This window comes from Cotesia typhae, unplaced genomic scaffold, assembly GCF_013202065.1.
Source record: "Cotesia typhae breed Kobodo isofemale line unplaced genomic scaffold, CoteBio_Ctyphae contig_119, whole genome shotgun sequence".
NCBI lineage: Eukaryota > Metazoa > Arthropoda > Insecta > Hymenoptera > Braconidae > Cotesia > Cotesia typhae.
The window spans coordinates 3,932,735-3,956,348 of record NW_027423712.1 but is presented as its reverse complement, the minus strand read 5'-3'; the positions used below and the strand labels follow the sequence as shown (position 1 = coordinate 3,956,348).

The following is a 23,614-nucleotide window of genomic DNA, read 5'->3' as shown; positions in this document are numbered from 1 at the left end:
AATCGGTTGATTCGTGGATATCGTTGACGAAAGAAAACCGAAAAAAGTGTTTTTTCGAAATTTCTCCGAAATTCCTTGTCTGATCAAATTCAACTTAAAGATTCTTCATAAGGTTTGAAAACTGCGTCGAATGCCGCCAACCGTGTAGAAATCAGTTCATTCATTCAAAAGTTATCGCAAAAAAACATCATAAGTGCAATTTTAAGCGTTTAGGTATGGAATTGGCGGGAACCCGACTAGAAATATTGTGAGGTATTGCTGAAAAATCAATTCGGGGCAAGTTTGGCGTTCCGAACTTTGGCAAGCGTAATTCACGCCTTATTAATTCCACCATAGGCAAGCCGAAGTTCGGTAAATTTTCGGTAACCGTGATTTCATACAAGTCAAGAATACCAATAGTATGTCAAACTTCGAACTGCCGTAAGTTTTCCAAGCCAAATCCGAGTTTAGTAAACCAAAGTTTGGCAAATCTTTGGTAACCGTGATATTATGGATATACCCGACTAAAAACTTCAGTGAGGTAGTGATTTGGCACAAGTAAGGCATGCCGAATTCCAAACTTGCGGTAAGTGAAGCAACCAAACCAGACCGAAGTTTGGGATGTAACGCAGTTGCGAGGCTCAGCCTCTTGGCTTTCTAATTAGGCTACAGTTTGAAAACCACACTTGCTAATAACTATCTAAACCTCATTTAGTCCAAATTTGGCTACATAAGTAGGCAGCATTTCGGAAACTAAATTCGCAAGAAAGAATCCAAATTTAATTTTTTCTTGGTTTTTAGGTTTTTTATTATTAAGCGAAAGTTAATAATAATAAATGATTATTTTTTTATCTACTTTTACTATTTCAAATATAAATATTGAATTTAGGACTAAATTTTTCAAATATTTCGTGAATAAAAAAAAGCATTTTTTTTTCCTTTTATTTAATGTCATTTTTTATTATTTAATTTTATTTTTTCGGTAATTTGTTTTTTTTTTTTTTTAATTTTTTGGAGCGTTTTTTAATGTGAAGAAGTTTTTTTTGATTGGTAGATTTGATAAGTCGAGGAGGAAAGAGATGATGTAAGAGTTAAATACATTAGTCACACATAACACTTTACTTTACTTCATACTCGCCTTAATAGTAATTATAATTGGTAATTATTAATTATTAAAAATCGTACATGGCGAACGCGAGACTCGAATACCGTACTCGAACCACGAGAGCCCTATATTTAGGGTAAAACCAAACTCGACCTTATGCGAAATTAAATGCTCTACAAACAAGGTCTGGTTGATATTTGTCGTAAGTCAAGCAATTTCAAAGATATCGAGTCTCAAACTTCAAACTATTAAAAATTACGCCTTGTTTTTTTCTTAAACACAAAAGAATCAATTTGTATGTATTAATAATCTATTATTATTAACATGAAGACAAAAACATGCATACATTCAATAGAATGCACATCGAAAATCTTTAATAATTTGAAAAATGCTAATTTTTATTAATTTTCAGCGAAAAATATTTACTTATGAGTCATTCCATGTCAAATCGACCAATAGTTGGAATCGACACCTTTCGATTTAGGCAAAATTTAGTCAGAAATTTTCTTTTATCATGCAACAAAATTCTGCAAAAGAAAAAAAATGAAAAAATTTTTTTAAAAGATTCAATTTAAATTAAACTTAACTACTCATTTCATAATTTAAGTATCCAAATTAAATAAATAATCAAACATCTTGTTTTTGAAGACTTCGATCCTAGATGCTTTTACTATATCCACTAGTAATTCTTCCCAGAGACTAATGCAAGTGATAATAAAAGAAGATTCATAATAAGTGGTCGAAAAATTTGACATCGTAAAATTTACATTATCTCTCTTTACTGCAAGTCTTTCTGAACGCCTAATACCAACATCCTCAAAAAATAATTCACACAAATAGCCTGGTTTGCCTGTATCTAGTAATTTATAAAAGTAACAAGCAAGATAATAAATTTTAAATGAAGTTTTATGAGATTTTACTGGACCCTTTCCTCTGAATTTGGTGCTTACGTTATTAACCCCTGACTGGTCACCCGATGAGCGTGACGCCGCTTAACAACTACTCAACTTATAGAGATTCACTAGAGTGCGAGCGAGAAATTAAGAGTGAGGTAACCAGTCTAGGGTTAATGGATGCCCTCACACTACCCCTCTCAACTCGAATAAAATGCTTGAACTTGATTTTGTCTTAATAGTTTTCATCAAAGATAAAAAAATTCTTTTTCGAGTATTTAACGCCCTATAATATATTTGAAATAATAATCGATATTTTTACATCTTTTCAAAGATTGAATTTGAATTTTTCAAAATTATTTTAGTCACCAAGTTAAGTCACAAAAAAGATAATATAAGATTTAGCATGGCATTATACTACTCGTGAAAAGACTTATAGGTGACAAGTCTCAGAACAATTTTTGTAAAATTTCTGCACAAAAGTGTTATAATTTTTTTAGTCTTCTTACTATGTCAAAAATGACAACGATTCAAAATATAAAAATCGAATATTATCTCTCTCGCTTTCTCTCTTTCTCTTTTTTTTATTTTTTACTCTAATTCTTTAATTATTCTACTTTCTGTATAATTTTTTTATATGTAAAATTATCTTTAATTTTTTTTTTTTTTTTGGGTTTATACAAAATGACACTTTTATGTAGCTTGTAGCAATAGATCTTTAAATATTCATCGGAATAATACATGTATATTACTTATACCTGTGCCAAGTATTCCGAACTTGGTCGATTCGTTCTTAAAGGTAGATACAACGTATTTACATTTTACAGCTTTTAAATCACATCCAGATGTTCTGTTGGCTACTTAGTAATGCAGTATACTTACTTTTAGAATTATGTTCCCACGGCAAAATTTCCATGATTCTTCATGAAAACTTCTGAAAATTTTAAAAAGATAATGCACCATAAAAATTAAACAGGTACAACAAAAAACACGTGCATTCTTTGACAGAAAATCAAATAAGCTACCTCTTTAAACTTTTAAATTAAAAAACATATAAAAGACGTATACAAATCGAACCAAAGTTTGGATATATATAATTTACAAGTATAATATATACATGATTCCTTACTCTTCTTGGAAATGTCTAGTTATATATCTATCCGGAAAACTATTTTAAGATATATTTTCAAATAAGAATTGTTCAACGCAAAGAGAAATTTTTAATCTTACGTGAAATAGAATTTATGGAATTTTTTTTTTATAAAACAAACATGACAAGTATTAATTATACAGTGCTACAACCAGCTCTAAAACGTCTCATTATTTTTAAGCGAATACTTCAAGTACATTCTTTTTGTTCTAGCAGTTTTGAATATGTTTTTAAAGGAATTTTTTACTTATCTGAGAAAAAAATTTTTTCGACGTCTAATGATAACTCTTGAAAGAATTAACCGTTTTTTAAGGGGACCCGGTGGTCTAGAAGCTCAGAATTACGTGAGTTTTAAAAATTTTTTTTATATTAAAATAACCAGAATTTTTGAAATTTCAAAGGGCTATTTTATCGCAATAAAGTATACAAAAATGATTATTAAAAAAAAATTATTTCAAGTAATTTAAAGATGGCGCTGAAGTCAGTCCCCTGAAAAAAAAGAACCTTTTATATTCATCAAATTTTTTTGAAAATTAAAAAAAAATCGAAGGGTTGACATACATTCTTAAAAATGTCTAATTTTTTAAAATTTTCATATTTTGAAAAAGGATAATGACAACAATTTGAAAAATTTCATGATCGTGTTTTTCATTAGTCTCAACAATATATAAAATTTTGAAAACAATTGGGAAGAATAAACTAAAAAAGTGGCTGATTTGGTTTGGAGTCCTTCTTGAATACTTTTCAATGATACGAGTAATTATTTAGTACAAAATTTCATGGAGATTTTTGTTAGAGGTATTAAAATATTAATTGTTGATCAAGAACAAAATACTACAAGAAAGGGAGACATACAATTTAAAAACCCTTCTTCTCTCTCGGTGTATATATTCTATTGTTAGCATGTAGAAAAATAAAATGAAAAGCGAATGAAATGGCATGTCATAATTTATAAGTGATCTGCAAAGAAATTTCGGAGGTTTGAGATTAAACACGAAGAAAAATAAGTTTTTTATTTATCTGAAAGACAGAAATTAAAAAAAATGAAGAAAAAGATAAAAAATCCGTGGATGCGTGCGCAATTTTTAGTCAAACGGACCGGGCAAAAAGTTTGTATTTTTTAAGACGCTATAGCTTAACAAATAATAGAGATAGACGAAAGATGATTCAAGCATTATTTACGTATTTTGGTGCAAGAAAGGTAATTTTGTTATTATTTAAGAGCTGTTAATTATAGTTTTCTTGTAATTCAAGTTTAAACAATTAAATTGTTTATCACAAAAAACTGGACCACCGTAGAACTTTTTAATTATCATAATCGGTTTCCTCGTATCAAATTACGTAAATACTCGTTGGAAAATATTATCGACCTGATTTTCCATACAGCCATAAGAATAGCGGCGAAAGGACTACAGCATATGAAACTAATTATAGGGATTGATTTTTTTTAGGGAGCACAATAATTTTATTTTCATTATGTTTAATAACTAGTTTAGGCTCTTTATTTTTGGTATTTTGTGGATACTATATAAATCAACTTTTACATCAAATTGAATATGAATTTTAATTATTTTGTTAAAGGCGTGATGTACATCCACCCTCCATCCTTCATTTCTTTGAAAAACTAAAAAATTACAATGATTACAAAATAGTACTCATAGGATATAGAATTATAATATATATTTCATATAATGACAATTGGAACTTACTTTAGTCTCCCACAGTAAATTAGATTCTTTGCGAAGTTTTGCTTCGTCCCGCTGTTTTTGTTCAATATAACATTTGGCTGCAGTCGCCTTATCCATGTCATTAATTTTCAAGCCAACAGTTACTTCTCTCCAAACTTTGCGAGATTCATTATCATTTTGCTCGGAAATTGGCTTCACCATTTTTTTTACAACAGGAATTGTAGTCACATCAGCAAATAACTCGGTTTGCTAAATAAAAAAATTTTAATTTGAATTATTTCAATAATGATGTTTCTAATGAACACCTCAAAGTAAAGCTTTGTCGACTTTATCATGAAAAAATAGACTGTTTTAGAATTTCAGCTTGAACATAATAACTTTGGTGATTTGATGGATTGTATACAGTCACTCGACTTCGATTGAGGGGGGTCTTAGATTCAAAGAATTGTTGGAGAATAAACAGCGGTAGACAAGTTCCTCCGATATTCTTCAATACAAAATGATAGGGATACAATAGGAAGTTAAAATCATAAAACGATAAAGTTGAGGAGACTTCACTGTAGTGGAAAAAAATCTGAAAAAATACTAATCCTCCAAGTCATGCTTAGAAACTCTTTTGCTATTTTAAACTAGTTTCTTTCTTCTTACTTAATCCTTCAACGCCTGGAAGTTTTAAACCACTCTCGTGTTTGACTAGGGAGAAGATCACCAATTACAACGCACCTCGAGTTTGTGTGAGTAAAATGTGCGAACGGTAATAATACCGTGAATACACGTCCACTGATTTTGATCCCGCTTGACGGATGTTGATAGTGCCGCGTAGTTAAAAAATTTGTTCATACCGAATTTCTGTGAATTCTTATGTTTTCAATAATCCCAAGCGCACTTGTTGCAGTAAATAAGTGGGATTTCAAGGCCAAGCTCTGAAGGGTTGATAGTTAACGTATATGTTTAAAAACAAAAGTTCAAAATAAAGAAAAAAGAAAAAAAAAATTGACCTTGCAGGCCATGCCTAGAACTTTCGCTATATTCGAAACGCCCGAAAATTTTTCATCAAGAAATTTCTTTTTTCAAGCTCAAGAATACAAGTTTTATTTATTTTCAAGCTTTTTGAACTCAAAAATCTAATGGTTGTTGGAAAGACACTTTTTTGAAAATTGTGAATCATGATTGCGCCTAAACGAATCAACCGTTTTTTATGCGGTTTGCTTCATTTAACTCAGTTTTTTTTAGAATAAAATGATTATTTTTTACTTGCAAAATGATGTGATAAAAAATATCGAAGTTAAGCGAAAAAAAAAAATCTTTTTCCATTTTTTTGACAATTAACTACACGTCTTATTTTAAAAGAGTTAACCGATTTTCATTCCTTTTACGATACTCAATGCATTTTTTTAAGCATAAGAAAGATAACTGCACCTACAAAATGATCAGACAAAAAAATTCCAAGTTATTCTAAAAAACACACACATGCATACTGCCGTCATCGTAAGAAGAGTCAGAATAGCCTTCTAGAACATTAAAACTTGAATATCCAAGATCTCGATTTTGGAAATTTGGAGTGAAACCAATAACTTTCTAATTTTTTTGAATAACTGATTTTCTTATCAAGCAGTTAAAAAGAGACGTGCATACAATAACAATTTATAGCTGATGTAAAGTGACTGTCACTATTTATGGTGTCTATAAAAATAGAGCTTTACTTTAGAAATTCACCATATTTCCATGAAAATTTAAATAAAATAAACCCTTACACCATCGCTGTATTTAGCTTCCATGATACCACTCCAATCTCCATTAATCACTAAAAATGGTTTTTTCTCGCCTGGTTGAGTCACTTGACAAACAATGCGGTTTCGTTTTCCACCATAAAAAGGTTTTGTCAGAAAATCTATTGTAGCTTGATAACCAGTTTGAGCACATGTTATAGTTGTAGTACCTCCCAATTCGATCCAAGGTACAGTCAATATAGATCTTCCATAACCATTTGGAAAAGTCAAAACATACTCCTCGCCATGCTCTAGTAAGTTAATCCACCCTTTTCCGATATTATGTACTCCTATGCTTAGTCCTAAGAACTTACTTTTTGTCCATACATGAGCATTAAAACATATTTTTTTATCACGATGCTCAGCATAAAATGCACTTACTGCAAAAAAAAAGTTAAATGGTTATATTTGAAACCACAACGTTTATTCAGTTAAAGGCGTGGATAATGCTTACCAGGTGGATGATGTGAAACTTGTTCAGCAATAAAACAAAGCTGATCGTTTTGACACCAAGGTACTGATCCATCACTAGCAGTATTAACCGATGCTCTTGTTGTTTCGTTTCGATGACTGTTATTAGATTCTCCAGCATCCCAGTAGCAACGAAATATTTCTCCTAATATTGGATTGTAAGGTTTTTTTGCAACACCAGATTTACGACCAGCATGAAAACTGCATAAATACCATCGTACCACTTGAACCATTCTTTCTTTTGGAGTTGATAAATCGGCAATTCTGATAATCGATTAATACGAATTATTATTCATCTATGAATAATCTCAATAACTTGTGATAATATTCTATACGTAAAATGTAAAAATTTATTCGAATAAATACCGTAAAAAATGCTCTGGATGTGCAAAATAATCTGCATACATTTCTAAGAGTGATCTTCGTTCAAGAATAAATGTAGGTAAAGCAACTTTTGTTAAGTCCATCCCAATTTTTACTTGAGATAAGAGATGAGATACGACTGATCCATGACTTTCCATCGAATCCACTACGATGAAAAAAATGTATTTAAAATATTTCTTTTAATTTTATAAATTCCATCTTTTGCATATGATTGATAAAAATAATGAATAGTTACTTTCTGGTTCACTTTCTTCTTCGTATAGCGCTGAAATAAATAAAAGCAAAAATTACTCAAACTTAGAGAATACTGCAGTTATTCATTTTATCATAATAATGACAATGAAAATTGTTTATTTTCTTCTAGTATTTACTAATTGATTTTAGTTGAGAGAATACTCATTTTGAATTATTATAATAATGTTAATTTTGAACATACCATCATAGTCCAAGGATCCATCTGCTGTAGTTGGGGGATTTCCATGAGGCTTGCGAAGTTCGTCATGATTGGGTACTTCCCCAACTGCTGGAAGACTATTCTTAGCACTATGATCACTGCTAAAAAATTGAAAATTTTCAATAAGTTAATATTTTGAAAATAAAAAAAAAAAGAAATAAATAAATAATTATTTTATCAATTTAAAAGATGATCAAAAAGTTTAAAGATTAAAGTAAATTTTCTGCCTTCGGTAATGATTTTGTGACGATGACATTGTAGAGATATCCTCTGTCGCATCATAATAATCTTCATCTTCATCTGATGACGAATATGAAAAATCCGGAACCAATAAATTTCGAGCTAGACATAAGAATAATTTTTAATTATAAAGTGTAATCTATTGATTTTTATGTAGATAAATACATAAACATCAGTACTATAGTCGGATAAATATTGTTACTTATTATCATTTTCATTAATTAACTTTTTAACTTCCCTCTGTGAAAATCGAAGATTTTCAAAAATCGGGAAGTTATTTGGACCGATCTGAACCGGTAGATTTTGAGAAATCTCGAAAAAACTACAAAAAAATTTTTTTTAAAATTAACTTTTAAACGGCTTCATCGATCAATTCCAAAAACTAATCAGCTTTTAAAATCAAAAAACCACATCGATCACCGCAAGTCCGGTCGAAATCAGTTGATTCGTTCACGAGTTATCGTTTTTGAAAAAAAAAAAAAACCGAAAAAAGTATTTTTTCATAATTGCTCCGAAATTCATAGTTCGATCAATTCAAACTTAAAGATTCTTTATAAGGCTTGAAAAAAAAATTGAATTGAATGCTGCCAACTACGTTAAAATTGGTTTATTCATTCAAAAGTGATTGAGGTTTGAAAATTCAAAAAATAGTGTTCTAAGAAACTTCTATCAGACTTTTGAGCTCGAAGAGCTCAAAAGCATAGAAAAACTATTTCTTTAAACTCGAAGAGCTCAAAATAACTCATAAATTGTATTCTTGAAATTGTAAATTGTAAAAACATCATGAGTGCAATTATTAAGCGCTTATGGATTTGCGGGAAGTTGCAGGGATGGCATTCAGGGTTTACCGTATTCTTAATTTTTTTTAATGATTTTTTTACGACTATTTTAAGATTCTTTCATGACTATTTTAAGACGCTCTATAATAATTTTCCGGAGCTGTCGCTGTCCAAAATCGAAAATAATGCTGTGAAGCGGGAAAGAATAAGAGTTACGGATAATTATTACGTGAAGCGTTCCAACATTCACGTAACAGGATATTTTGGTAGGAAAGGATTGAGAAAGGATTAAGGAAAGAATCTTCTTAATGTGAATGTATAGAATATGCGAGAAAATAAAATTCAGATAGCTCGGACTGGGATTCGAACCCAGAACCTTCCGATGACATGTCGGCTATCTAAAAAGAGCGTACTTAAAATGTTGAGGTGAGGAAGTCATAAAATCGTCTAAAAAATGTCTAAAAATTAATTTTTTTCCCCTCCGGGTGTAAAGCGTCAACTTTAGCCCCGCTGCGCTAAACAAAGTTTCCGCTTTACACCTTCGTCAGGGAAAAAAATAGTATACACTCCTCGGGAAGTAAATAAGAAAGCCTCAGATCACATGTTTGTTGACCTCGGCTTCGCCTCGGCCAACAATTACATGTGATCTGAGACATTTCTTACTTTACTTCCCTCGGTGTGTAATATACTATTCACAACAAATTCAAGAACAAAATTTCTGAAAATTTGTTGTCGAAATATTTTTTTGCGTCTTAAAATAATCTTGGTTTGTGTCACGTTTAAGATCTTAAACAAACGACAATTTTAAAACGATTTTTTTCTTACACGGGGAGCTCAAAATAACACATAAATTATATTTTTGAGCCTTAAGAGCTCAAATACGTAATAAGTGCAATTTTTAGCGCTTAAATATGGAATTAGCGTGAAGTTGCAGGGATAGCCTTCAGGGTCAACCGTTTTCCTAATGTTTTATTTAATTTTGGTAGTTTATATAGTTAAAATATAGTAAATAAATTATTTTTTTTTTATAATAAAAAATTAAAAAATTGTGCTTTTAATTTCCGTTCAAGAGCCGGTCTCTATGATTGCAGCTTTTCATTTCTCTTCTAAACAAAGACGATTTTCGAAAAAAAAACCCTCTGCTACGTAAAAGATTTTTTAATTATCTATTTTATATCAGAGCGTTTTTTTCGAAATCACAATTTTAGTTTTTAATCAGTTGGTCAGAAACACACTTAGTTATTTACAGAAGTATTTATTTTTCTTAATATAAAATTGTAAGAATATAAAGATTTACATACCATTTGGAATGTTAGATCTAGGTTCAAGACATTCCGAACCTAACTCGATACCTGTTTGCACAGCAGATTCTAGCTCCCTTTCTAAATCTCATAACAAAATAATTCGTATTAAAACATTGAAATTATATGCGATAGGTTTAGTTGTATTACATATAGAAAAAATACCATGTGTAGAGGTTGTAAGTACGCATCGATCATTAGGATTAGTCGGTCCTTTGTAAATACCATTCACGGGAATGGCAGTATTCTGAAACAGATCTCATTGATATTATTTTAACTCTAATTAAATATAAAGTGAATCAAGAGACTGTCGCTATGAAATACTTTCTATTTCAACTTAATGATCAAAGGAAGTGAAACTTAAAAGATATTTATAAGCGAAAAAAAAAATGTACCTTTGCTATTTGTAGTTGAACGATTGTGTGTTTTATGGAATTAAGCACAGAGTTAGCGTGGACTAAAATAACCCCATACTTTTCTTCTTTATTATTATCCTTTTCTGTTCCATTATTCGGCTGACTTTCTTTCTTTTCTATTAATACTATTTGATCAATAAGCAATTGTAAAAACGCATCAGCTTCGGATACTTTTCGGTCAAAATCATGCTTGGATAATGAACTTTTTGGATCCCAACGCTAATGAAAATTATAAATATTTATTACTTATTCATTAAATTAAAGTTAACAGCCAATAGTTCTAATGCACAAATTTTTTTTTTTTCTAACAATCAAGTATTTTTGAGCTCAAAAAAAATCAATTAATGTGAACATAGCCGTTTTACAATTTCAATTCTCAACCGCTGAACCGCTTAAAATTTTACATTATAAATTAGTAAAAATGACGAAATCAATATATGTGTCTCAAATATCTGATCTTATTTATTTACTGCATAATAAATGTTTATTAATAATATTGATTAGAAAGTATTAAAAAGTTAGTATTAAATTATTATTTGAATTGTTTACTTCAATTCTTCTGAAGTACAATTATGTGTTTATAAATTGTTTAGTAATAAAGTAGAATTAAGAAATAAATTATAAACATTTTTAGTTGACAGATAACTTGGTTTCATGGCTTATCGGTCAGTCTAGCGGAGGTTATTCAAGTAATATTAATAGAGTTAAAATATTTACAAAAAATTAAGCTGATATTTTTACCGTACTTGGTTTATAAAATACCAAAAAAGTAACCTAGTGTACATTTTTGGTCTCAGCAGTGAAGTTTCATGTACATTTATTGCACATTATTTATGAATGTCATGCTACTATTGACTGTCATTAAAAATTTTTAATTGAATTGTAATTAAAAACAATACTTCATAATAAGGTTTTTTTTATAAAAGCTCAGATAGACCTCATAGTTTTTTTTTAGTCAGTCCTAGTCCTTGAAACCGCTATTCATTGATTTCTATGAATTTGATTGATAAAATAGGAAGTAATTTCGAATTTAACGAATATAAGAATCTCTATATTCGAATTCCAAATTCGTTGTCGCATAAGGGATAAAATATTACTTGCTACTACCGTATGCGAATGACGTAGAATAGTATCTTCGAGAGCTCGAACCCATCGTTCTCGTTCATCACTATTACGAGTTTGGAAATGGAAAGTTTTTGGATCATCTTTCGATGAAGAAGTAGTGATAGTAAATGTACTGTCATCTTCATCATCTATTCCAATTACAGCACCTCGTAATCGGACACAACCACGGCGGGCACCTCGCATCATTTTTTCTTTACTCTATTGATAGAATTTAATAAATTTTAATAAAAATTAACTTAGCAGATAGTTGATAATTTAAAAAATTTTTATAACAAATAAATTATGGCAAAAAAAAAATCACAAAAAAATTGACATTTAGAAATTTAAAAAAACTATAAATGCAATTTTTTAAAATAACTTTTTAGAGAAAATTTATTTGTTAAAAAATTGTCAAGTGATAGCTAACTTTAATGTCATAAATTTTAACAAAGAAAAAATAAAAGAAAATGATAAATTACTAAAAAAATATCTTACAGTATAATACGATAATAGACCAGCATTGTCATCAAGAACAAACCAACGATATTGCCATCCATTAACAACATTTGTCCATTTACTAAGTGATCCTTCCATTGTTGATATTATGTATATACACTTTTTCAGATTAATAAGACTTAAAAATGATATTCTGACATTTTGTAAGATCCTGTTAATGACTTCTATAAATTTAAGATATCAACAGTAATCTAATTATTCATAAAAAGCAATTATTTAGTATCCAAATAATACGTCTACACTAGCACAAGATATGATTTGTTATTCATTTACTATTTACCATTTACTGTTTACTAATGACAAACTGTCGCTACGATAGAGGACACTGTGAAAACTCGTAGTCTTATAAAATTTAGGTAGTAGCTTACACAACTTTATTTAGAACTTTCAGAGACATCTTTACTCAATGTTCGAACATTTGCGCAAAACTAACGTAAAATCGAATCTCGCGAGATCTATACCTCTATACTCAGTTCTTTGTTTACTCCGTCGCTACGGTAGTTTTCTTGTACCCTATAGTAGTTCTTCAATTACAGCACTAGAGCGCACAATGTTTGCTCTACTCAATAACATCTGGACATCTGGACATCTGGACATCTGGACTCACCCTGATAGCCATCTTAAGTAAAAATTGCTGTCTATCTAAGCCCGCCAACATTTGAAGCCTATTTAATGGCACGGAGCTTAGATAGATATCTAAACTCCGTGTTAACGGAAAGAGTTGGAAAAGCAAGCGGTTTTAGTTAAATTGCCTACAACCTACAAGTTACTTTACAATTTGACGTCAAGACTTGTTATACAAGTATTTCAGTCAAGTTGTAGTATTGTTATATCCGATGATATAATGAGTGTCGCAGTTGATGCATTACGCGGCAAATTCACTATAATTTGAATTATTTAATTTAATTTATAATAAATTATAAATAATGCATTTTGTAATATAGAGATAATATTTTTCGGAATCACTTCTGAACGGATTCACCGATCGATTCCAAAAACCAATCAACTTTCAAAAGATCGGTTGATTCATTCGAGAGATAACTTGAACGAAAGAAAACCAAAAAAAGTGTTTTTTCGGAATTACTCCAAAATTCCTTGTTCAATCAGTTAAAACTTGAGGATTCTTTATGAGGCTGAAAAACAGCGTCGAATGCCGCCAACCACATGAAAATCAGTTGATTCATTCAAAAGTTATTGCGGTTTGAAAATTCAAAAAATAGTGTTCTATGAATAAACTTCTATCAGACTTTTGAGCTCAAAAAGCTTAAAAGCCTAGAAAATCTATCTCTTGGAGATCGGAGAACACATAAATGATATTTTTGAGCTCGAAGAGCTCAAAAACGTAATAAGTGCAATTTTGAGCGCTTAAATATGGAATTATCGGGAAGTTGCAGGGATGGCCGTCAGGGTCAACCGTTTTCCTAATTTTTTTAAGTTAATTTTGTAGCCTAAATCATAAGAAAAATGTATTTTGTCAAAACAAATAAACTTCTTTAAAAAAAAAAAATAACGTTCCTGCTTCATGTCTTGAGGGTCCCGGGTTCGAGTCTCGTCAAGGACCTGATGCCAAATGGTATTTTTTAGTGAAAAAAACAATCGTACAACTAAATAGTGAATGACTAAAACCGTGATGAAAAAAAAGTCTTTTTTTGTTTGATTAAAATTTTTTTTTTATCGTTATTTGTTCTTTATACATGATTATACCTTGCTGTACAAGACAATGCTTGCTCATGCATGGTCATGCTTTCTTCAGGTATGGTGAGTGTTCATGGTCATGCAGAATATTAACTTGTGGTCTCTTACATGATCGTGTATTGATGATTTCTCCCGGGCTTCGAATATTCTGATCTAATTAATGATAATTTAGGAACATGGTACTTTGATCCCTCATGTTGCATTTGTTTATTTTTTTTACTTATATACGAATCTTGGTTTTTACAATGCTGATTATTTCCGCACGTCCCCTCTCTTTTTACTATCACCGCTATCTTTTTTCCTTATTCTTATAACATTAATAAGTATACTACTTATGACTTCTCTTTAATAGGTTCATAACGCCCTCAGATAGAAGAACGACTTATTTTGGCCTATTAAATACGATGCGCTCGGGTTTGTTACATTTTTTAAAGTTAGTAAAATAACTTTATTAATATAAACTAGAGATTTATACACTGATAAAAATTAACTTACATCAAGAGAAAAAATCTTCAACCAAGAATATCATTTTGAAGAAAATCATTTTTTTTCAAAATCAAAAAATATTGATTGAAAAGTAATTTGATTTTATTCAATTATTTAAAACTATTCAATCCAAATTTTGTACATCGAAAAATTAATTTATGTAAGACTCGATTTATTTATTTTATATATCACTCATATTTATTTATATAACTAGAAGTATCAGTAACCCGAGAATTATTACGAAACGAGACAGCTAATGAAAGCCAATATAATTACGGAATCTTAATGACTACGTGGCGTTGTACTAGAACCTATTGCGTGAGGTCCTCACGAAGGGTGGCGTAGGAATATCTCTAACAATCTCCCTCGTAGAGTCGGAGGGAGATACTCACGATACTCGACAGCTTTCAGTCTCAGCAATAAGAATAGCGTTGCTTACATTTACTTGAATCAAAATATTCGTCTTTTTCCTAAAATTGTTTCTAAGCTAAGAACATTTTTTTGAGTCTAGATTTTCTTTGTTTCTGTGTAAACAAACATTCTATGTACTGGATGAAAATGAATACAATAAAATATTAACATAAGATGGTATTCTTTAATAATTAATATAGATTACAATTCAACATAATTCTCTTTAAATTACTTTTTTCACACTTTTGGCTTTTATGCAAGCTAATGTTTTAATTTAATAGGTTTCGGTAATTCATCGGTATAAAAATCTTCTATATATGACGTTGATTTGTAATTCTCTTTGGAATTATTAAAATTTATAAACTTTGATAGTAAACTTTGATTTACTGACGGCAACTGATTTTTTTTACCAGTTTCATCCTTATGTGGCGCTAGATTAGTTAAATGATCTGTTGGAACTCCACGAATTGCATTATTGATTACTGTAGGTGAGTTAAAAACATGATTTTCTATAATTATTGTAACATTTTCATAAGATGATCCGAAAGGCCACTTCATTACAATGTTATTTTTCTGATTTACATTAGCTTTGACCGGTTTAGGTTTTAGTCTTGGAAACATTCTAGACTGATTTCTAGAGTTTGTAAGGTTAATATCCATCTTTATATCATGTAAGGTATTATTATGTTCTTGATTATTTTTTCTTAAATCAATCCAAGGTATTAGATTGAAATGATTAAATTTTTTACATGAAATTCTCCTATTATTAAGTTTATCAGTGACTAGAAATACAAAGGGTTGAACTGTTTCAATACTGTCTACGGTGTAACACAATATTTTAGCAAGTGAAATTTGACGGATCTGGTTAATTTGAGCTAAAGTAAAACTATTATTTAAGTTTCCGTTTTCATACCAAAATCTATCCCCCTTTCGCAGATGGTTGAATTGTTGAGCTATAATACAAGCAAATGTTGGTCCAACAATACCTCCAAGAATTGGTTTCTCTGATAATCCTCCAGCGTAAAGGTCAATATCTTCCAACGTTTCATACAAGCTTTTTAATTTGCTAATGGTCTTAGCGGACAGAATTTTTTCTAGGTCTTGCCATGTACGAATTGCTGACAAACCACAAGGTTTTCGCCATTTAACATAAGGCGCCAATCCATGATCTCTACCTCGTTGAATATTAATTGATGCAAGATCCATGCCAAACGGAAAATTTGGAAATTGGAAAAGGTGCTTCGTTAGTTCTTTAGTTATGAACTCATCTCTTCTTTGCGAAACTTGATTTATTAACCCTAATAGTAAACGATCAACAGATCCTGGACTTAGTAAGTTTTTTCTATGCTTAAATTCATCATGTATGGAAATATCTACAAAAAAATTTAGTAAGTTATAAGAGAAAAAAAAAGGTTTTTTTTTATAAATTGTATACCAACTGTCGAATATAAGATTATGTTTTCCATCATATCTGGCAAAGCTATGTTGAACCAAGGAATGACCAAAGCGATAAGCTGCAGTTGCAAAAGAATTAGCAATGTTCGGATTCAGTTCGGGATCATAATCATCATAATGATCAGTTTCTTTAAGGTCAAGTCCAAATATTTTTATTATTTGAGGTCCTTTAAGAAAAAGATTGCAATTAAGTTAATCAAAATTCTAAATAAATCCTTCATACAAACAAATACATTCAAAATTTATTAACAATGTATTATTGAGTTTAGTCCTATTTTTAAAATTCGAGGTTTCATTAGATTCTGAAATTTTAAGGTTCTAGAAAATTATTTCTACCGTTTTCGGAGTTATGTTCTTATTTATAAAGATATATATGTAAATGTAACCTTCAACCAATTAGCCTCGTTTGATTTTAAACATAAAAAAAAGTTCTTCTTTATTACCGCGAAATTAAATTTCAAATGGTCATAACTCGATTTTGGAAATCCAGAATGAAAACCATAAGTTACCTAAGTACTTTTCTTGGCTGCAAAGTTGATTACTTTTATATAAATATCGTTTCTGAATACGTAAGTAATAATTATTAAATCTTATTGTAACGTACTAGTAAGCCACCGCAATATATTATTCGGTTAATCACAAGTTTATGTAACACTCGTTAAAGGAATTTTGGGCCATTCTATAGATAATTATGTCGTGTTAATTAAAAAAAAAATACATTTTATAAGAAGAATTTACTTATACAATATTCAAATATCTGTTAGAAAACTTACCAAGTAATATGGGTAAGTATTCACGGTAAGTAATATGTTGAACTACAGCTCCAACGATTTTTCGACTTTCTTGAAACAATTTCTCATCACTCCAATGTGGATTAAGAGCCGTTAATTCGGTGGCTAATTTATTGTGTAGTCTAAGCAAAACTATATGAAGTGAAGTAAGAGCGGGCTGCTCGGTAAGTCGGGCATCTCCCTCTTTAAAACAATTAGTTGATAATGAGCCTCGTTGACAATGATTATCTAATCCAGCTTTTGTAGTTTTCGAAAAATTTATCTCACCATAATGTAAAAGACCTTAAAATATAATAAAAATAATCTTATTGAAAAAATAAATGAATGATCAACAATGTTATAGATATAGTATTATTTTACCGTTACGAAAAACTCGTAGATTATTACTTTGCTGAACACTGCTGCTATAAACCATTGAAGCATCGATAAAACTAGAAACTTGGGACAATTGTTCCCTGGGTCCAAAACCGCAATCTTGTCGTGGAGCTGGACCACTTCTTACAAATTCTAAACAACGAACTCCCAATTTTCCATAAAAGTTATCTTGAGAATTAACTGTTATGGGTAAACAATCTGGATGCTAAAATTTTATATAATAATAATTGAACCGTCATAGTGTTAAACGAACCTTGAAAAATATTTCTTCACCATAAGTTCTGGTGGCTGAAATTCTGTTCCCTGTTTTCGACAGCATTGTGGAAATGTACCATTGAATCCTCTACTTTGTGCAGTAGCTGAAAATTGAAACCAAAGGTTTGATCATAATGATATGCAGATCAAATTACTGAAAAATAGTACCAATAATATCGTGATCAATAAATTGCCCCCACTGCATGAGCATATGTGTGACTGATGTTAGAGGAACATTTTTGTCTTCATGAATCATTGTTGAAATTTCACGTGGACTTGGTAATGACTGGCGACTTTTCATTGATCTTCTTATTGTTTCAACTCCATCATCATAAACAGGATCTAGAAATCTTAACAATATCAATATAATATAGATTTATAAAAATTAAAGAGACAATTTATTGTCAATAAACAGAAAGAAAGTGATAAGAGACGAGAAAGCAAAATAGATATCTTAGTTTTATTTTTCTCATAAGAGGATTGAGAGATATTTCATCCATTTAAATTATTTTTGTGACTCGTTAATCGATTTTTGTCATTAATTGATTTTTATTTAATAAAAATAATGTCGAAACACCTAATAGCAAAGGAAGCAAGCAATTCGTGAGCTTTTTGCCTAAAATTTGACCGCATAATGAATAAGATTACACCGGCACACAAAAAAAAAGTGGTATGTACTTTTGACCGGACCTATCTAACGGCATATATTTCGACCCGTTAAGTCCAAATTTCAAGTTCGTTTGGCCTGGACACCCTCAAATTTTAAGCAAAATGCAAAAAACCCAAAAAATTGATAAAAAATTACAAAAAACTGCAGTCAAGGCAATGAAAAAATTCTTGTGGACCCGGATCAAGTATGATTTTTATGTATTACAATTTACTAAATTTAAATCTGAATGTTAATTAACGGGGTAAGAAAACTTCAGATTCAAATTCAGAAGAACAAAATACATGAAAATCATACTCAATCTGAGTCCAAAAAAATTTTTATCTTGATAACTTCAATGTTTCATGATTGCAATTTTTTTGGGTTTTTTTTTTTTTCTTCTCAAATTTGAACGGCTCACTGGGCTAATTAATATTCAGATTTAGATTCAGTTAATTGAAATACATAAAAATTATACTTGATCCGAGTCCACAAGAATTTTTTCATTACTGTGACTGAAGTTTTTTTCAATTTTTGAGGTTTTTTGCATTTTGCTCAAAACTGGAAAGTGACAGGACCAAACGGACTTAAAATTCGAATTCAGCGGGTCGAAATACATGTCGGTAGGTAGGTCCGGTCCAAAGTACATCCCATTTTTTTTTGTGTGCCGGTGTTATTACTCACCTCAAAATTAAATTTTTTTTCTAGCTACAGGCAAATTAATATCCATCACAGCGAATGTATGTATTCGACACCGTATATTTTTAACTATTTAATCTAACTTTGCTTCAATTATAATTTGTATAAAAATAGACATAGTTTAAATAATGATTGATTAAACATAATATAATTGATTGTTGATGTTGAATATTCTTTAAACTGACTACTAGTATGCAGGTGAGAAACAAAAGAGAGGTAGTATTGATAAATTGCTATTATTTCGTTAAAATATGCCAATCAGTACATGTTGTAAGCTGATGTACGTTTCAAAGCAAAAATAAAATTTACCTTTGCATTGTTGACATAGCTGATCCCCACCAAGGATGTTGTAAATTATTACATCTTCCATCGGCGGTTCGATATTTAATACTCGCTGGAGGACAACTGGGCTTATTTTTCCGGGGACAACGTTCTTGGAATCCTACTGTTTTTCGCGTCCACAGTGCTGAAGATTTCCACTCCAAATTATTGATTAAAGTTTCATTGAAAAACCTTTTGGAAATCAGGTTATTAGTAATAAAAAATTCTTGAGTTGCTCAAAAGAAAATTTTCTTATCAGTTTAGATTCAAGTTCAATCAATTTCTAAAACTACAGTCTAATTTCGCTAAAATCACTTTGAAGGGACTCTCAATTTTAAGAAGTTGATATTAGCAAGGAACGAATCAGTATAAAAGTGATGGAAAGAGTAACACAAAAGAAAAGGGTAGAACAATAGTGTTTTTTGAATTTAGAAGTAAGAGTTGAATTTAATGACAGCGAGCGTCGATTTTAGCAAAATGTCACTGTTTCTTAAAATTGACTCTATGATCATTAGTTACTGCGATCTAAACACTGAATGAAAAATCAACTTAGATAGTCTAAAAACGATCGATCAAAGTTGAGAAAATTAAATATCCTACATTAAATGTATTGCATTTGTTTAATTTAGTAGAATTTTTTTGAAGTCCCTCAAAAATAAACAATCCAGTCATCGATAAACAAAGAATTAGCATTATTTTATTGAGTCAATGTAGTTAGTGTTGAAAAATTAATGTCAAATACTAAATAGTATTACTTTTCAATTATTATGGAAATGAATTTTTTACTTTTCAATCAAATTTCTGGAGCCTTTCAAAGCAGCATATGCTACTCTAGCGAAGCTTTTTGCTTCATCAGTTTGATAATTGAATGCTGCAACGTAGTGCGCTGGATGATTGGAATTCAAAAATAATCCTATGAAAAAGATTTTTTATTAAAAATAATGATATCCAAATTAATAGTTTTCTTACCCTTTTCAAATATTTTTTGTTCTTCTATGTCAAACAAAATATTCATAGCTTGTAATCCATAATCTTCAGCTTCTTCAAAATTTGCATTTTTTAGAAACATCGCAGTATTCTCATCATATACTTTAAAGTCCCAATTCTTGCTGGTATTGTTTTGAAGAGAAGAATTTACATCGCGGGATAAGCGTAGAGTATTTGAAGTTGAAAGAATGAAATTGCTCAGTAAATATGTACTAAAAAATATAGAAAAATTTACCTTTTAAATAATCAAAAGGAAAAAAAAAAATTTTGAAAATTCAAAACTATGCAAGATTTTTAATAGCGATTAATATACCATAGTAACGAATTTGAAAATTAAAAAAAAAGCAGTATAAGTACCCGAGTTGAAAAAATTAACTTAAATGAACTTAACTGCTATACTAAAACAATTTATGTAAGCTCACATAAGTTCATTTTTTCGACTCGGGTAGTCATTCAAAAAATGAAATTTTGTCAAGATAAAAAATTAGGAAAACGGTTGACCCTAAAGGCCATCTCTGCAACTTCCCGCTTACTCTATACTTGAGCTTTCAAAATTTTCGAGCTCAAAAATATAATTTTCCAGTCATTTTCAGCTCTCCGAGCTCAAAAATCTAATAGAAGTTTGATAAAACACTATATTTTGACTTTTCAAACCGCAATAACTTTTGAATAAATGAACCGATTCTCACGCAGTTGGCGGCATTCGACGCAATTTTCTAAGCTTCATGAAGAATTTTCAAGTTCGAATCAATCGAACCAGAAATTTCAAAGTAATTCCGAAAAAACATTATTATCGGTTTTCTTTCGACAACGATAACTCACGAACGAATCAACCGATTTTGACTGGACCGGCAGTGATCGAAGTTGTTTTTTGATGTTAAGAGCTGATTAGTTTTTGGAATTGATCGGTAGAGCCGTTTAAAAGTTATTTCAAAAAAACTTGTTATTTCAAAAGTTATAAGCGGGTCCCGCACGTACATACATACATACAGGCATACGGACATCATCGCGAAAACATTCAGGGAAGCTTCCTAGCTCTTCAAAACGTCGAGATCTGATGAAAATTCGATTTTCGAAAAACGGAGTAAAACCAATAACTTCCCAATTTTCTTAGCGAGAAGTTAAAAATATTGTTCGTAAGTGATATTAACATAAAATTGTGAGATTAGTTATTTAATTTATAGATTATTTCTTGAATCATTTAAAATAGTCTGATTTCAATTATTTATGGATAAAATAATGAAATTAATCGTTAATAAAACTTGCGAGTGTTAATAGTAAAAATTCAACGAGAAAATTTTAAAGTGACACTTAAATAACAAATGATTTTGAAGAATTTTTTATTAGTATACAATGTATAAGAACAATATTTGTATTGAACTTACTATGCGATGAAATTCATTTTCGAATGTCAGTAAAAATACCAATTTACTTGTAAATCAGGCACAAATAACATCAGGCACTAACTTTTATACAAACTCGATCACTCATCGCATCGAAACATATGATATATAACATCGAAGAATAATTAATTTTTTTTTCTTGTTATGGCTTTTGTAATTTTACAAATACCGTTGGTTTAATATTAACGCATGCGTGTACGAGTTCTGGGTCGATGCCTTGCTTATTTAAGTACCGTTTTTTGCTCATGTGCGTTTTAATTCAAGTGGTTTTTTAAACTTTTCCCACAAATCCAAGTAAAAATTATCTAAAAATACAAAAACATATTTTAATAATACAAACATTTGTTAGAGTCTACGGATAGAAACAAGTATTTTTAAGCTATTCTGATGTAACTAACTCATGTATTACACATTCACGAATAAAGATATTTTTAAATGCAAAAAAAAAAAAATGCATGTGTGTTTTAGTTTCTTCGGAATCAATCATCTGGAAATAAAAATTTGCTTGCATGAAGGTCAACTAGAACATGCACTCTTATTTTTATGATAATACCTGAGTAAAAAAAAAAAAAAATTGAGACATCTCAGAAATAATCATAAATTTTAAAATACTGCATTTTAGTAATTTTTCGTGGATTTAAGTATTTTTTTGAAGATTTTCGGAATACTTTTAAAAAAATTTTAAAATTAACGCATTCTATTTGAATCAATTAAGTTATAACTTTCTCCTTATAATCTTAAGCGGAATATTTTTTGAATAATCTTAAAAAATTTTCTTAACTATTTGAGAACAAATTTTTAAAAGACAATTTTAAAATGTTTTTACAACAAATTTAAAGACTTTTTAAAACAATTTTATGACAATTTTGCAACAATTTTTAACGTTTTTTAAGATGATTTTAAAAAATATAATTTATTTTTGCACAGCTGTAGTTTGGTCCTAAAATTAATGGATCAAAACTCTTAGAACAATTTTGGGACAATTTTAGGACATTTTTAAGACTACTTTAGGACTTTTTTGGGACAATTTTTTTATATTTTTACAACGAACTTTAAACATTTTTATAATAAGATATTTCTAAGATTCAGTAATAATTATTGTATTTAAGCTTACTATGAGAATTTTATTATTTGACGATTTGTTGCAAAATGATTTGTTTTCCATTAAGTTTTTTTCTTTAACTTAACACGCTAGACAAGAAAATACCTCGAAGAAAAAAAAAGGATAAAACTTAAATCAATGTTCAAGAATTAGGCAAGTTACTATTTTTATTCCGATTCTTACAAAATTAAATTTTCATAAGATCTAGAAGTGAAGTTTGAGGAAACTAAGTTCAATTGCTTTGAGATGGATGGGTGCGCGCGCCTGTGTGTGAGCAACTTTTAAATATTTCGTGAAGCAAATATAATTGATATCGCTCTCGTTGCATACTAAAAAATTCTAGTGAATTTTAATTTCTGCAAGTTAAACCTCAATCGATAGCGTAAAATTTAAATAATTTATAAAAAGTGAAAGTTTATTTTCTTTTGTTCATAATATAACTAAAAAAGAAATCAAAAATCATAAATATTATCATTTTCTTCATAACATTCAGAGTGTACATATTCTGCTGTTTCAAATAGTATACATGTTTTTTTCCTCAACTAGATGGCTTTCGGTAGTTCTCAATAATCAATGCAATTACGATGGGTCTTGTGTAGTCGAACCGAATAGGAAATTATTTATAATTTTTACTTCGAATTTCATAAATCTTTTGGGAAATGCTATTGTTATAGAAAGCAATTATAAATGAAATATAGAATCAAAAATGATAAATTATACTTACTCGAAATTTATAAAT

General features: G+C 29.7%; 2 protein-coding genes across 5 annotated transcripts; both read right to left on the bottom strand.

Moving 5' to 3' along the window:
- Positions 1 to 4,596: 4,596 nt before the first annotated feature.
- Positions 4,597 to 12,650, bottom strand: LOC141530816 (oxysterol-binding protein-related protein 9). 4 transcript variants are annotated; one of them, XM_074248159.1, is made up of 14 exons: positions 12,530 to 12,650; positions 12,229 to 12,413; positions 11,737 to 11,952; positions 10,609 to 10,848; positions 10,379 to 10,460; positions 10,214 to 10,300; positions 8,121 to 8,235; positions 7,876 to 7,994; positions 7,675 to 7,704; positions 7,422 to 7,584; positions 7,039 to 7,319; positions 6,570 to 6,964; positions 4,837 to 5,064; positions 4,597 to 4,751 (listed from the first exon to the last, which is right to left on the bottom strand). In XM_074248159.1, the coding sequence occupies exons 2-14, from the start codon at positions 12,325 to 12,327 to the stop codon at positions 4,695 to 4,697; spliced, it is 2,112 nt and encodes a 703-aa protein (XP_074104260.1). In that variant the 5' UTR covers positions 12,328 to 12,413; positions 12,530 to 12,650; the 3' UTR covers positions 4,597 to 4,694. The 4 variants fall into 4 exon arrangements, with proteins under 4 accessions (XP_074104260.1, XP_074104252.1, XP_074104268.1 ...); XM_074248151.1 differs by lacking the exon at positions 12,530 to 12,650 and having other exon boundaries at positions 12,229 to 12,516; XM_074248167.1 differs by lacking the exon at positions 12,530 to 12,650 and having other exon boundaries at positions 7,876 to 7,991; positions 12,229 to 12,516.
- A 2,386-nt stretch (positions 12,651 to 15,036) lies between these two features.
- Positions 15,037 to 22,062, bottom strand: LOC141530522 (salivary peroxidase/catechol oxidase). Its single transcript, XM_074247686.1, has 10 exons — positions 21,756 to 22,062; positions 20,353 to 20,582; positions 20,170 to 20,296; positions 19,372 to 19,575; positions 17,886 to 18,067; positions 17,736 to 17,821; positions 17,448 to 17,667; positions 17,070 to 17,369; positions 16,281 to 16,463; positions 15,037 to 16,214 (listed from the first exon to the last, which is right to left on the bottom strand). Exons 1-10 carry the CDS (start codon positions 21,770 to 21,772, stop codon positions 15,103 to 15,105), a joined length of 2,661 nt encoding a protein of 886 aa, XP_074103787.1. The 5' UTR covers positions 21,773 to 22,062; the 3' UTR covers positions 15,037 to 15,102.
- Positions 22,063 to 23,614: the final 1,552 nt, after the last annotated feature.